The sequence below is a fragment of the Salvelinus fontinalis genome, chromosome 3 (assembly GCF_029448725.1).
Source record: "Salvelinus fontinalis isolate EN_2023a chromosome 3, ASM2944872v1, whole genome shotgun sequence".
Classification (NCBI taxonomy): domain Eukaryota; kingdom Metazoa; phylum Chordata; class Actinopteri; order Salmoniformes; family Salmonidae; genus Salvelinus; species Salvelinus fontinalis.
In genome coordinates, this window is record NC_074667.1 from 4,964,459 (window position 1) to 4,980,594 (window position 16,136).

Sequence of the window (16,136 nt, forward strand, 5' to 3'; positions counted from 1 at the left end):
CAGGTTCACTGGTTTGAGTGTGTCAAGAACTGCAATGCTGCTGGGGTTTTCACACTCAACTTTTTCCTGTGTGTATCAAGAATGGTCCACCACCCAAAGGACATCCAGCCAACTTGACACAACTGTGGGAAGCATTGGAGTCAACATGGGCCAGCATCCCTGTGGAACGCTTTCGATACCTTGTAGAATCCATGCCCCGACGAATTTAGGCTGTTCTGAGTGCAAAAGGGGTTGCAACGCAATATTAGGAAGATGTTTCTAATGTTTTGTACACTGTGTATGTTCTCTCTGACATAGCCTACATGCACCAATCCTCTCCCCCTTCCTGTTACCGTCTCATTATAAAACAGTTAATTCCAGCAAGGCATTATGATTGGTCAGGAGGCGTTCACAGCCTGCAAAGCTGTCCTTCACAGCAAACAGCTGGCAGGCAGTCAATAGGGGGTTTTGGACTGTTCCTCTGTGCCTGGTCCCTGTTAGCCGTCATCTGTGCTTAAAGCAGTCAATATAACACTCACAAAAACAAACACAGTGGCGTGCCTGCTTGTGAATGGGATCTAAGAGACAAACCCCCTGGCCCCTGAAACGGCCATTAAACAGCAGTGGCAGGGCTTCTGATATGGGGCCATTCAACAGCAGTGGCAGGGCTTCTGATATGGGGCCATTAAACAGCAGTGACAGGGCTTCTGATATGGGGCCATTCAACAGCAGTGGCAGGGCTTCTGATATGGGGCCATTCAACAGCAGTGGCAGGGCTTCTGATATGGGGCCATTAAACAGCAGTGACAGGGCTTCTGATATGGGGCCATTAAACAGCAGTGGCAGGGCTTCTGATATGGGGCCATTAAACAGCAGTGGCAGGGCTTCTGATATGGGGCCATTCAACAGCAGTGGCAGGGCTTCTGATATGGGGCCATTCAACAGCAGTGGCAGGGCTTCTGATATGGGGCCATTCAACAGCAGTGGCAGGGCTTCTGATATGGGGCCATTCAACAGCAGTGGCAGGGCTTCTGATATGGGCAGAACCAGGAGTTGGTCCTCAGCCACCAACAACGACTTACAGATGGGAAATAAAAAAATAGACAGACCCAACAAATATAGTTTCCATTTCCAATGTGGATCCTTCCTGAGAAATGGGCCCTTAGAAGAGAAATGTGATAGGCTAGGCTAGCTAGGCGGATTCATCATTTTGAGAAGTTTGACAGCCCCGGACATCTGGACATTTATTCAGTGTGTGTTGTTTACGTGACCCAGACCAAGGCACCTGGTACAGTACACGTTTAGGAAATCTGTGTTTAATATTTACCTCAGGAGTGAGATAAATTACAAGAGACAGGTTGTGTACCACTGGACTAAAGCTGCCACAGCAAGGACAGAGGGAGTGACGGGGAGTGACAGAAAGTAAGGGAAGGGAATCTCAACTAAGCCAGAGCCTGAGGCCTTGTCCTACTTCAATATTTAGAATACTTAGATCATGGGGCATAATGCAAAGTAACACACACCTGCCATTCTGGTAAAGTAATAGAGACGTTCAATATCTTTTCCCCTATCATGAGACTGACCTGAGGGAAAAACCCAGCAGTTGAAAGTCTGATGACAAAAAAGTAGCACATTATTAAGAGCTTACCAAGGCCTTGAGGACATTGAACAGGGCTCATTTACTGTATGCTAGCTCTGCCAAAAGCCAATCCACGCTGGGTGACAACACAGAGAGGAATTCTCACTGTGAGCACGGCACATAGTGTATTTTTTTCAGATGAGTGGTCAGCCAACGTGGCTCAGGCCTGGCTGAGAAACAGAACCAGCTGTCCCGAGACGGGCGACCAACCGCACCGCGCAGGAATTTGGCAGGAGGTGGTTTGAAGTAATTTTTCATTAGTCACACAAAGTGGAGGAACTGATTGTGATCTCATCTACAGCTTCCCGGGAGAACGGCCAGCCACAAGACCACCTGCCGGACCATCAGAAAGGCCCCCCTTTAGAGCACGGGAGACCGCATTCCTCTAACGACCAGGGCTCAGTCCAAGCCAAGGCCAAAATAAAGGGGAGAACGTGGACCTGGGGCTCCTGATCTGAAGCCATTGTATTCCTGAGCCAAGATGTTCTAATAAATTAAATTCAAGACGAAACATGAAAGGTGTTTCAAAGGGAGAAGCACATGTAGCATACTGAACACTTTTGACACCATGGAACGTTGAAAGATGACATTTCCCATCCCTTGTATCGTTCAATCCAGGACTGACCGAGGCTGAATTCCACGGGTGAGATCAAACGCATTCCTCAATGTTCTAACGTCATTCCTCTCTCTCTATCCTCAAACTGTCACTACAGAACCAAAATCCTGACACAACAGAAAAGGGATGATTGGCTATAGCTGCAGTCAGTCTCACCCTAACCCCGGACAGAAAAGGAAACGGGTAATCAGCAGGTCTTGCCCTCTCAGTGTCCTGTGTGGCTTCGTTCCTCCCACGCCCAGGGTCGTTAGGAGTCCTCTTAGCCTCCTCCCGCCTCTGTAGACAATGATTTATTCTTTATTCACCCAGAGGATATACAGCAGCCCAATGGCCACCCCTGCATTCCTTGCCATTGAACTGTAATGGCCAGCAGAGAGGTTTGGTCACTGCAAGAAACACTTAAAAGTTCAAGGGTAATGGATATTCTCTAGCTTCCTCAATGTGGTACGTTGATATAATGATGGTGGAGCGTTGGCATAGTGATGATGGAGCATTTGGCTCCACTGGCTTAATGCCAGCTGTTTTAAAAACCCTAGAGGGAAAAGGCCATCGAAATGGATCATTGTCAGCATATTCCAGAACTTTATAGGTTTATGACATCAACCACGCTCGTATTATATCTCTAGGGAAAATGGCTGTGTGCTGCAGTATTGCCGGGCCTGCCGTGGATCTCAGGGGAGGCTAAATAAACAGCTAGACCTCTGCTCTGTCTGGAGGGCACGGTCGTTTAGGTGCTCAGACTGCAGAGTGTCTCCAGGGACATCCTTCGCATGCTTGGCAGCTGGAAACATCAGAGAAGTGCTGAATCTGCTGATATTCAGGGTAAAAATTCCCTGCAGGTTGAATGAGTTTAGGGCCAGAAAGACTTGGAAATTGGGGGGGAATGGGACAAATGTTATCTCAATTCCATAACATATGAGAAAAGCAACAGAGCAGGCTAACTCAATCAAAGCTGCTCCAACAATTAGGCTAATACAAATCCCATGGTACACACAAGCTGTTCCAACTATTAGGCTAATAAAAATCCCATGGTACCATGGTACAATCCCATGGTACACTATCTAGAACCTAAAATGGTTCCTTAGCTGTCCCCATAGGAGAACCCTTTGAATAACCCTTGTTGGTTCCAGGTAGAACCCTTTTGGTTCCAACTAGAACAGCTTTGAGTAGTTCCATGTAGAACCCTTTCCACAGACGATTCTACATGGAACCATAAATGGTTCTACATGGAACCAATAAGGTTTCTCCTATGGGGACAGCCGAAGAACCCTTTTGGAAACCTTTTTTCTAAGAGTGTAGAGGAAATGAGGGATTGAATTTGTTTAAACACATTAATCCGTAGCGTAATTCATCAAGTACTTTCAGCATCCATAACTGCATGTGGTCAATGTTCTTCTGAACCAGGTAAAAGCAAGAGAACGCTCACCAAAACAACACATTGTTATGTCATTTTCTTGTGCTACTATTAGATTTTTTTTTTTTTTTACTTTAGTTTATTTAGTAAATATTTTCTTAACTCTACTTCTTGAACTGCATTGTTGGTTTAAGGGCTTGTAAGTAAGCATTTCACGGTAAGGTCTACTACACCTGTTGTATTCGGCGCATGTGACATATAAGATTTGATTTGATTTGATTCAGAAAATTTGATCAAGCCTGTATTTTCTTGTCTCTACTTGGATTTCCTTAAAAAATGTAGCGGGTCTCTTTTTCAATAGATTAACAATCATCTCTGTGTGTACTCAGTGTGTTCTAGTACTCACAGGATGGACGAGGCACAAAGCCTTGGATTCTTTTCAAAAGAACTTTGGCCATGAAAAGCATTACAGGTCTTATTGGTACCAGGTGGGTCAAGGGATGCAGTGCGGGTCCCAGAGTGTACACACTAGGCCTACATCGTAACAACACATCCACAATCGTTTTGAGTCTAGACCGTACATTGTACATGAGGTCTCCATCCACGGAAATCTTCCTCCACACCATTTAACACTTCGTTATCTTTGAGACTATTATCGAAAGACATGAGGTACTGTCCTTTGCACACATTTTATTTGATTGATTCATTTAGTGACGGAGAGGCAAATGTAGGCTTATTGCTCAAAGCTTATGAGGCCAATATAGATCTGCCTTGAGTGGACCTAATGGCCTATCCAAACACAAGGGAGAGTCCTTCCAGAGGCCATTCAATCTCACAAAGCCTTGCTGTTGGACAACTACGTTGCTGAGGCACAGTGTTGCCGTTGATGCGAGTTCAGTCCACTCTTGAAATCCCCATGATGACATGGGCGTGTCTTCTCTCAACCGACACATGGTTTCATTCAAAAGAACATCAGCGCTTCGCATTTCTTAACGACACGTTCCAGAAATGTTCAAATTAGCCCCTTGTAACTGACTGGACGCCATCAGTCCAGAGCAACGAGGGAGATTATGGAAAGTATCTGGAGAAGTAATTCATGGCAGATGTGTGGGTCTAGTTGTGGTGGGGGGAGGCCTAGTTACACAACCAGTGCTTTGTAACGTTACACCTCATTTAACCCTCCATCTGGCAATTGGCTGGCATCTCAGAAATGCTGGGATAATGACTGGCCCCTGGAAAGGTTTAGACACCCTTAAGGGACTACAGATGAAAATGATCCGGCTGGCTAAATCTGGCACAGTTGCAGAAATGTTGACCAAAGTGCATTGTTCATGTTAAGTTTACTTAACCTAATAAATGACATGAAGCAAATGCCTGTTCCTCGTGGCTAAATTTGAACGTCAATGTCCAAAGGGATGTGATACTAACATCACGATCACAGCATTTAGGGATGAAATCATGGCACTGAGATAATGCCGTGATGATATCCATGACACTTTGCAGTGATCCAGCAACATTTTCATACAACCAGTACAGGGTACCAGCGCCTAAATCACTGAACTGAATCAGGTTATAGACCTGCTCAGGGGCAGAGCAGCAGCTGGTATCTGCTCATCTCCAACCTACAAACCTCCTTTTGAGCCAAACCGCTGGTTGGCTGGTCAGCTATGATGACTATACTGGCAATGACTACCACTGTGACAAGCCTGCATAGGTATCCTTTCATTTCTAAAATGGTTATTGGTGGAAACCGATGCCTCATTTAAATGGGTGAAATGAAGCGAAAACAAAGAAGTGATTTGGATTTGGAATGGCACTTATTCCGAGTCCAAGTCTCCAGTCCCTGTCCCCCACCCCTACGTCCATGCAGATTCTCAGGGTGTGAGAAATCTGGAGGGTGTGAAGGGGGTAATGGGAAAAACTCACTGGGTCATGGGACAAGTAGGGCTCATAACAAAAGTATGATTAGGGAAACACTATGTATTTGCATGCACATGCAATGTCTAATAGTGGCATTACCACTACATTACCAGAACATTCAACCAGTGTCTTTGGGAAGATTCTTCACAGAGGACACTACTTAAAGTGTCAATGCACACATTCTCCACACCGAGAGGGAGCTTCCTCCTTGATTAAACTGACACCAGGCAGGGCCTGGATGACGGGACTGCCCAACTCGTCACAACCAACCCCCACTGGACGGACAAGCCCTCGCCACAGAGACAAAAGGTCCCATTGTGCTGCCAAATGCAGGTCATCCTCTCTGCTCTCACTGGTCTGGTCCCAGTCACAGCTCCCAGCCTGCGGTGCCTCCCAGCTATATCAGGCAGAGGGAAAGAGAGACAACTCTCTCAGACGTCTGTTGTGACAGTCATGGGATGGTGCTCCGTGATGTGCATCCACACCAATAGCACAGCCCTATGGACATCCAGGCTCTGTACCTAGATAGTATTGCTGGGGAGCTGTCCCTCGCCCCAAGATCCAGAAAAAGAGTTAAGAGGTCAAGAGGAGCTGTGCAAAAACAAACATACGCTGGTGGAAAAACTCTGGATTAATTAGAGTGGGAGAGAAAGGGGTACTGGTAAGGATTGTTTGCTGCCTGGAATGATATGTTGGTTTAGTCAGGTGTCTGGGACAGGACAGCTCAGCAGATAGCCTAGTGGTTAGAGAGTTGGACTAGTAACTGAAAGGTTGCAAGATCAAATCCCTGAGCTGACAAGGTAAACATCTGTTGTTCTTCCCCTGAACAAGGCAGTTAACCCACTGTTCCTAGGCTGTCATTGAAAATAAGAATTTGTTCTTAACTGACTTGCCTTGCTAAATAGAGGTAAAAAATAATGGGTGTCTGACAGATAATGTGGCTATTTCTACTTGGAGTATAAGATACAAAATACATTAAATAAACCAAATGTGATCAATATATTCCAAGAAAGAAACAGAGCTGTTCAGAGAAAGCCAAGAACATTGGCAATTAAGGGGTAAACAATGTAAAAAGATGGAGCATGTGGTTTGAAAGAAGCAATAGGTTACTGGCACTAGAATGATAGAGAAATGGGTGCTTTCTTTAAGCAACTCCTTGTAAATCAATTCTGCCCGTCACTATTTTTCCACTGACGTAAGGAATAGGAGGTTATGCAGGCTTCTCCTGCTGGGCAAATCAAATCAAAGTTTATTTGTCACGTGCGCCGAATACAACAGGTGTAGACCTTACAGTGAAATGCTTACTTACAGGCTCTAACCAATAGTGCGAAGAAAAGGTATGTGTGTGAGTGTGAGAGTGTGAGTGTGAGTGTGAGTGTGAGTGTGAGTGTGAGTGTGAGTGTGAGTGTGAGTGTGTAAGTAAAGAAATAAAACAACAGTAAAAATACATTTGACAATAAGAGTAGCAAGGCTATATACAGACACCGGTTAGTCAGGCTTATTGAGGAAGTATGTACATGTAGGTATGGTTAAAGTGACTATGCATATATGATGAACAGAGTAGCAGTAGCGTAAAAGGAGGGGTTGGCGGGTGGTGGGACACAATGCAGATAGCCCAGTTAGCCAATGTGCGGGAGCACTGGTTGGTCGGGCCAATTGAGGTAGTATGTACATGGATGTATGGTTAAAGTGACTATGCATATAAGATAAACAGAAAGTAGCAGCAGCGTAAAAGAGGGGTTGGGGGGAGGCACACAATGTAAATAGTCCGGGTAACCATTGGTTACCTGTTCAGAAGTCTTATGGCTTGGGGGTAAAAACTGTTGAGAAGCCTTTTTGTCCTAGACTTGGCACTCCGGTACCGCTTGCCATGCGGCAGAACCTATAGGCTAGTAGACGCTGCAGGAGATAAGTTCTCGCTCATCACGAACCCCTGGAAGATTTACGGTTGATAAAAATCAAACCCAAATGGGATGAAGTCTATTACAAGCTGGATTTAACATCACATATAGGATTGTGAATCTATTTGATGTATGTGTATGTTTTTCTTCACCCAACACCTGCGGTGCGTCAACATACTTTGACCATGCCAGAGACAAAGTCAAAGCCTCTGGCAATCTGAAGAGGTCTGAAGTGGATTCTCTCTGCAGTGACTAAAGGCTTTGGGTTCTCAAGCTGAGATTTAGACCCATTGGTACCTATAACCCATAGTGGTGCTGAGAAGTGCATAGTTCTGAGGTATCAGCACTTCATGGGGAAAAAAACAGTCATCCTTCACTTCCCCTTTCCACTGTGCTCCCCACATTCCAGACATTGCTGGCAAAATTAATTTCTCTCTGGAGGTGGAGATATGAACAGAGAAATAAGACCAGCTCCTTTGGACTGTTTCCACAGAGCCCTTTTTCCTCAATGCGTGCCATTTGATACCATAATGCTGGAGATGCTTGCATGAATTTAGGGCAACTACTACAGAGTTGGCCAGTTCACTAAATCAAAATAATTGGGGGCGACTTGAGTATGCAACAAACCATGGTTCAGCTGATGGTTTCAATTAAGCCTTCTAGTGAAATGAATGGCGCTAAAGCTGTTGAAATTGAGTAGCAATCCCGTAAATCACAGGGCGACTGTTAAACAACTTTTATGAGCGTTGGCGATGGTGACACGTGGCTTGTTTTGGTTCGGTAACTTGAGAGCGAAAGCCTTGAGTATTGTAACAGTAGAGCTAACGGAGATGCCCTGCCAATTGCAACAGGGGGAAAAGTAACATTTCGACAATTTACAGAAGCCCCCCCCCCCCCCCCCCCCAAAAAAATCGACAAAACTAAAATGATGGCATAATGGCCTGTTCATCCCCTAGCAACAGTTTAAATTGAAACACAACAACATCTGACCTTGGGGAACTGACAATGTACAATTAACATGACAAATGATCCAATCAGGCTCCACTTAACATCACAGACCTGGGAGATAAGCGCAACCTGCCACAGTGGAGACAAGGCTGTCCTAATATCAGTATGTACCGTTCCTACCGGTTGACTGCCTCTCAACAACAGCCTTAATCCCAAAACAGACGGATAAGTTGGCTTTGACTTTCTGGTTCCAGTAGACTGAATCCGATCATTCATACAATTTCCCTGTGTAGCAAACATATGCGCATATTTTGTGCATTGACATTGATGGCTGTGGTGAAGGGCGGGATAACCATAACCAATTGAGACTTACCTTGGAGCATGCATCTGTACGCGGACTCTGAGATGGCGTAGATGTGAGGGGGCATCTCGTGTCTCTTCTTCCCCCTGTACATCTCTATGATGTTCTCGGAGTAGATGGGCAGGTACTTGTAGGGGTTGATCACCACACAGAAAAGGCCAGAGTACGTCTGCAGGAGAAAGAAGATTATGGCATTCAGTGTGAAAAACGGGAATCTGAAGACACCGTGAGTTGATAATCACCTTTTTATGCAACATTTAATAAAACAGGGTTGCCGGGTGAAGAGAAACCATCTGAAACAATTGTGGACCAGTCAGCTGTCATGTAATGAGAAAGAGCTAACAAATCCCTTCAGTGCCCCACAGGGAATCACCACTATCACCATTTACTAATGATGATGAAGCAAATCAAATCAAAGTTTGTCACGTGCGCCAAATACAACAGGTGTAGTAGACCTTACAGTGAAATGCTTACTTACAGGCTCTAACCAATAGTGTAAAAAAGGTATTAGTTGAACAATAGGTAAGTAAAGAAATAAAACAAAAGTAAAAAAGATAGGCTATATACAGTAGCGAGGCTATAAAAGTAGCGAGGCTACATACAGACACCGGTTAGTCAGGTTGATTGAGGAAGTATGTACATGTAGATATGGTTAAAGTGACTATGCATATATGATGAACAGAGCGTAGCAGTAGTGAAAAAGAGGGGTTGGTGGGTGGTGGGTGGCGGGTGGCGGGGCACAATGCAGACAGCCCGGTGTGCGGGAGCACTGGTTGGTCGGCCCAATTGAGGTAGTATGTACATGAATGTATAGTTAAAGTGACTATGCATATATGATCAACAGAGAGTAGCAGCAGCGTAAAAAGAGGGGTTGGGGAGTTGGGGGGCCACACAATGCAAATAGTCCAGGTAGCCATTTGATTACCTGTTCAGGAGTCTTATGGCTTGGGGGTAAAAACTGTTGAGAAGCTTTTTGTCCTAGACTTGGCACTCCGGTACCGCTTGCCATGCGGTAGTAGAGAGAACAGTCTATGACTGGGGTGGTTGGGGTCTTTGACAATTTTTAGGGCCTTCCTCTGACACCGCATGGTGTAGAGGTCCTGGATGGCAGGCAGCTTAGCTTAGCTGGGCCGTACGCACTACCCTCTGTACTGCCCAGCGGTCAGAGGCCGAGCAATTGCCGTACCAGGCAGGGATGCAACCAGTCAGGATGCTCTCGATGTTGCAGCTGTAGAACATTTTAAAGATCTCAGGAAGTATGCCAAATCTTTTTAGTTTCCTGAGGAGGAATAGGCTTTGTCGTGCCCTCTTCACAACTGTCTTGGTGTGTTTGGACCATTCCAGTTTGTTGTTGATGTGGACACCAAGGAACTTGAAGCTCTCAACCTGGTCCCCTACAGCCCCTTCGATGAGAATTGGGGCATGCTCGGTCCTCCTTTTCCTGTAGTCCACAATCATTTCCTTAGTCGTGGTTACGTTGAGGAATAGGTTGTTATTCTGGCACCACTCGGCCAGATCTCTGACCTCCTCCCTATAGGCTGTCTCGTCGTTGTCGGTGATCAGGCCTACCACTGTTGTGTCGTCTGCAAACTTAATGATGGTGTTGGAGGCGTGCCTGGCCATGCAGTCGTGGGTGAACAGGGAGTACAGGAGGGGACTGAGCACGCACCCCTGGGGAGCTCCAGTGTTGAGGATCAGCGTGGCAGATGTGTTGCTACCTACCCTCACCACCTGGGGGCGGTCCGTTAGGAAGTCCAGGATCCAGTTGCAGAGGGAGGTGTTTAGTCCCAGGATCCTTAGCTTAGAGGGTACTATGTTGTTGAACGCTGAGCCGTAGTCAATGAATAGCATCCTTACATAAGTGTTCCTATTGTCCAGGTGGGAAAGGGCAGTGTGGAGTGCGATAGAGATTGCATCATCTGTGGATCTGTTTGGGCGGAATGCAAATTGGAGTGGGTCTAGGGATTCTGGGATAATGGTGTTGATGTGAGCCATTACCAACATTTCAGAGCACTTCATGGCTATGGACGTGAGTTCTACGGGTCTGTAGTCATTTAGGCAGGTTGCCTTTGTGTTCTTGGGCACAGGGACTATGGTGGTCTGCTTGAAACATGTTGGTATTACAGACTCAATCAGGGACATGTTGTAAATGTCAGTGAAGACACCTGCCAGTTGGTCAGCACATGCCCGGAGCACACGTCCTGGTAATCCGTCTGGCGCCGCAGCCTTGTGTATGTTGACCTGTTTAAAGGTCCTACTCACGTCGGCTACGGAGAGCGTGATCACACAGTCGTCCGGAACAGCTGATGCTGTCATGCATGCCTCTGTGTTGCTTGCCTCGAAGCGAGCATAGAAGTGGTTTAGCTAGTCTGGTAGGCTTGTGTCACTGGGTAGCTCGCGGCTGTGCTTCCCTTTGTAGTCTGTAATAGTTTGCAAACCCTGCCACATAAGACGAGCGTCGGAGCCGGTGTAGTATGATTCAATCTTAGCCCTGTATTGACGCTTTGCCTGTTTGATGGTTCGTCGCAGGGCATAGCAGGATTTCTTGTAAGCTTCCGGGTTAGAGTTCCTCACCTTGAAAGCGGCAGCTCAGTGCGAATGTTGCCTGTAATCCATGGCTTCTGGTTGGGGTATGTACGTACAGTCACTGTGGGGACGAAAAGGAGTGTGAACTGCTTAGTGGACAGTGACTAAGCACAAACAGAGTAATATCCTGACCTTGGCTTGTATGATGGTGGAAGGACAGTGAAGATGTGAAAGGATACATAGAGGTGGCGTAGAGGGAATGAGAGAACGGAGATCGTTGCTGGTCCGTATCAAAGTAGCCTAATGATAAGGTTGACCTTCAGTTTGCTGCTACAGGCACTGAGATTAAAACATTACCATCATAATGATTAGGCATCATAAAAAGACTGGTTGCCTCTGGTTCAGAGCCACCGCGCCCACTGGCCGAGATTTATTTTCCCTTATCTCTCACTCTCCCCCTGACCTCCAAAAACTGATCATACAGAAACAGTCTCTGTGATATAGATGCTGCTAGGAGGATGGCTGCCAAAGTGCTGCACCATTTGAGATTCCTCCCACATGGCACTCACAGCTTTCTCCTCCTCCGCCTCCAGCTCATTGCATCCGGGTGAGTGGACGGCTCTTTATTCAGTGCAGTCCAACACACTTAAGCCAGGGAATGAGTTACGCTGTGTGTGATGCATTGTAATAACCCGAAACGGAGAGCAACAAATAGGATCTCTTTAACACTAATGCAGATCTCTAAATGGGGGTCGTTGCAGTTGCGTATAAAACTGCCATATCATCCCTGCAGTGTCAGACGTGGGGGGGGCAGGAGAGGGTTAATCCCTGTCTACAGTCTGCCGGCCAGGATATTCCATTAACCAAGTAAGAGAGGGGGGACGGGTGATTATGCAGAAGGGTCCATTTCCCATTCTGCCTTTCTCTCTGTGTCCATGCACCCTTTCTCTCCATCTCTCAGTCCCTCTCTCTTGGTCAGTCCAAGCTTAGCTGGGCGGCAGAGACACATTCATGTAACTATGGTGTCTAGTGTGTTGGGGCAGGGGAGGCAAAAGACAGGGGGCTGCAGAGGGGCCCGAGGTCAGCTAACCAAGTTGCTGAGCTGGAACAATGGCGGTGTGGCTGCGGCATACTGGTGGGGGGTGGGGGTAGCGGCAGGGTCCTAGTCTAAAGACTCTTGCGGAGCTAAGCTCACCGCCACAGCTGTCGCCTGGCGGCAGCGGGAAATGCGATTGTGAGTCACAAACACTCCTTCTCCTTTGGGAGATAAAACAAAGGTGTCCGCTCACACACCAGCTAGCTGCTATACCTCTTATCTGTCTTTGGACCACAGCGGACTTTTACTGCACTCTATTTGGCTGCAGCATGACTGGGGTTTGTGGCATTGTGTTATGTGGTATAAAAATAATGCCAATATATTGAAGGTCATGATGAATGGAAATGAGATAATCCCCATCACCATTGCAGAATGTGATGACCGGTCACTTTGTGACGACACGTGGTGCAGTGATTTTGGGGGATATCATGGTGTGCATTAGGGGAGGGGTGAGTGGGTTACCAGATGGCCAGTCTTTCATACGTACACAGACAGATCCCTTGGAAGGGCAGAGATATGCTCTAGCCTGGTCATGGGCCAGCCACAGCAACAACAAGCTCGAGATGAAGCAGAGATTTGTTGTTCAGACCAAAATCAAATCAAAGTTTATTGGTCGCGTACACAGTTTAGCAGGTGTTATAGCGGTGCAGCGAAACGCTTATGTTACTAGCTCCTAACAATGCAGTAAAATGTCCAAATTAAAATGTCAAGAAAAATACACCACAAAAGGAAGAAATCAAGAACGGCGTGACGAATGTTCATGAGTCACATTGTGGGACTAGGTCGCTTTTGGGGAGAAAAATTATGGATGCAGGGGTCACTAGCAAGGGGTATGTGGCTACACAGGGGTAACTAACATTCTAGTGCGATTCATCTTGGTGCACTGGTCGATGAGTATGTATGGAGTTATGGAAGAGATTCCTGCGGAATCCACAGATCCCCACAGTTGCAAGCCTCACCTTTAGGCGGCAGCAGAGTAGGGCCAGCGGACACACCACACCACCTGTCGCCCCTTCCCCCCCACAGTGGGCGCAGCGCCAGGCAGACGGATCAGCGCTCCGGCTGGCGTAGCCCAGACCCAGAGGCAGGGTCGGGGAGAGATAGGACTCAGCTTCCCAGCCTGGATAGCAGCCCCTGGGGAGTACTTGGGGGATTAGTGGGGCTCTTGGTCTGCAGGCGGGGGTGAGACGTGTAGGAGGTATATGGAGGCCTTGGCGAAGAACCTGTCCCTCTCTCTCAATACAGTAGAGAGCATATACGAGCATATACGTCTCACACAGCACTGTGCCTTAGATAGAGGGAGGCGTGAGACAAGAACCTGTCTCTCAGTACAACAAAGTAGTGTACCCAGATAGCCAGGCTGTGGTTAACAACGGAGAACTCTGACACAGTTGACTAGGTTCCCAGTTCTCCGGAAATGTCCAAGTGGTCCCCCGTGCCAAGCCCAAGCTGAGCGTAGCTGAGCAACGGCAAGAGTTGAGGGCCTCTCCATGGAGAGAGTGGATGTTTTCATTCTCATTCTCAACATTGTTCCGTCTGTGAAGCTTAGCTCAGTGCCACTCCGTTTTGATTGTCACAGCATATTGAAAAGAGGCGATGATTATGGAGAATAGAATTTTCAAAGGGTTTAGAGAGAGAATGGTCTAATATCGTTCACTATGAGCACTGCTTCATTTCCAGTGCTCCAATAGCATTGGGGTCTGAGCGTGGGAGGAGACCAACGGCACACTAGCGCAGAGCAAGCAGTTTTGCTCCATCTACACAGTGTGTGTGTATGCATACTGATCTCTGCCTCATACTCATCCCGGCGGGCCTGTGACCAGGCTGCGAGTCTGAGGCATCAGGCAGGAAAGGAGTGGTTTGGGTCCCGTCTGTCTGCTTATGGGGACTTAAAGAAAATATTCTCTTGATATTTTTTATGGGAAAAACATAACTGACGCACTGGTTTCAATTGAGAACAGAGACCCATGCTCCAGTGAAAGCCAGGCTTAGGGGAGACTGAAGAGGGGATGTCTGCAGATGAAGGTGACCAAACATCAACTCAAAGCTCCAGGCCTTGGGCCGTCTTCCCAGTCTGCACTGTTGCAGTACAAAGGATACAGCAGATACTGTTACTTAAAAGGTTACAGAAACACATGCATTTAATAACACATCACACATTCAGCCCAAAAGCTAGCCCTTTCCTGGGGGCATTGAGGTTGGCCATAGACCACAAGGGGAAACGAGAATGCTATGCAGCTGACCAAAAACGAGTGCTGAGCAATTAGTGCTATCTGAGGTCGGTTCGGTTTCGGTTCGATTACAAAAAATATTTCACTGTTTCGATTTCGGTTTCGATTATTAAAACATTAAATGCACTATGCATTATGTGGGTTAAATGCTGTAACACACAATAAAACAATAAATAAAAGTCCCATGATGGTAGTGACTGTCCATTACTGCTTATCACCTATTAACCTTCATTCACATTACTTTACTCAAATATCTCACTTGTGTATATTAAACTATTATTTCATTCCAAGTCATCATCTCATCTCTATAGAGCTGCTGTCTATACTGTCTCACAAAATCACTATTTTGTAGATCTTCAAAGTAAATAAGGCATGACTGCAGAATACCAATTATCAATCATTTAGATCATGCACTTTCAGGTAGATACCTTGAGGAGCAACAGCTGCTCTCTATATCCTCTCACAATCAAGCATTATTTTATCTCTTCTGCAGCAGGCGTAAAAGAAACACAGACCGGACATGTAAATGCACAATGGATTATGGCCAATGTAGTTAATTACCGCATCTTATGCGCTAAACAATGTGGAATATTAGCCCTGTTGGAAACTACAACTCCCTACTACATTGCACAGTTCAGGCTGTATCTGATTAATTTCTAGAGAAACTGTGCAACGTGCGCATTGATCTCACAGTAAAAAAAAATGTTTATCGCTCAATACTACCAAAAACAGACATCTGGAGGCAAGTGTCCTTCCTTACCCCTCAACAGCCTCTTTTCAATACGCACCTGGGGCACATCAGCGTTGTTGAGGATTGAGTCAGTGGCAGTTTCAAAGTGGGACTGTTCCCTATGAAATGTCCCTGGCCTCTACTGTATTGGATTGCAAGGAGTGGATCTTGACCTAGTCGGCACCAGTCATGCTTATTAACCATCTTTGGCTCTGAGAGTCCTACAGTTCTCAGCCTATAACATTCTATCTCATTAGCATAGGGTAGCCAGGGGTCAAGAACCTGTAGCACCAGGAGAGTTCAGGATAGGCAGAGCTCGCTGTAAACCTCGGTGTTGTTCTTTTATCAACGGAGTGCATATGAAACCTATTTTACAAGAAAGAAACTGCAATGTACAGCCTCGCAAAAACAAACAAATATCCTTCAGCACCCCCAGAGAAAACCTGGCACGATACCTACGGTGAAGCATGGTGGTGGCAGCATCATGCTGTGGGGATGTTTTTCAGCGGCAGGGACTGGGAGACTAGTCAGGATTGAGGGGAAGATGAACGGAGCAAAGTACAGAGAGATCCTTGATGAAAACCTGCTCCAGAGTGTTCAGGACCTCAGACTGGGGGTGAAGGTTCACCTTCCAACAGGACAACAATCCTAGGCACACAGCCAAGACAACAAAGGAGTGGCTTCGGGACAAGTCTCTGAATGTTCTTGAGTGGCCCAGCCAGAGCCCAGACTTGAACCCGAACTAACATCCCTGGAGACCTGAAAATAGCTGTGCAGCGACACTCCCCATTCAACTTGACAGAGCTTGAGAAGATCTGCACAGAAGAATGGGAGA

General features: G+C 46.6%; 1 protein-coding gene across 21 annotated transcripts in view; it reads right to left on the reverse strand.

Moving 5' to 3' along the window:
* LOC129836322 (myosin-10-like) overlaps positions 1–16,136 on the reverse strand; it is an 83,074-nt gene that overhangs the window by 56,652 nt on the left and 10,286 nt on the right. For all 21 annotated transcript variants that reach the window (XM_055902511.1, XM_055902475.1, XM_055902458.1 and 18 more), the window contains one exon: positions 8,731–8,887. In XM_055902511.1, the coding sequence (XP_055758486.1) occupies positions 8,731–8,887 (157 nt within the window). The remainder of the gene's footprint in view (positions 1–8,730; positions 8,888–16,136) is intronic.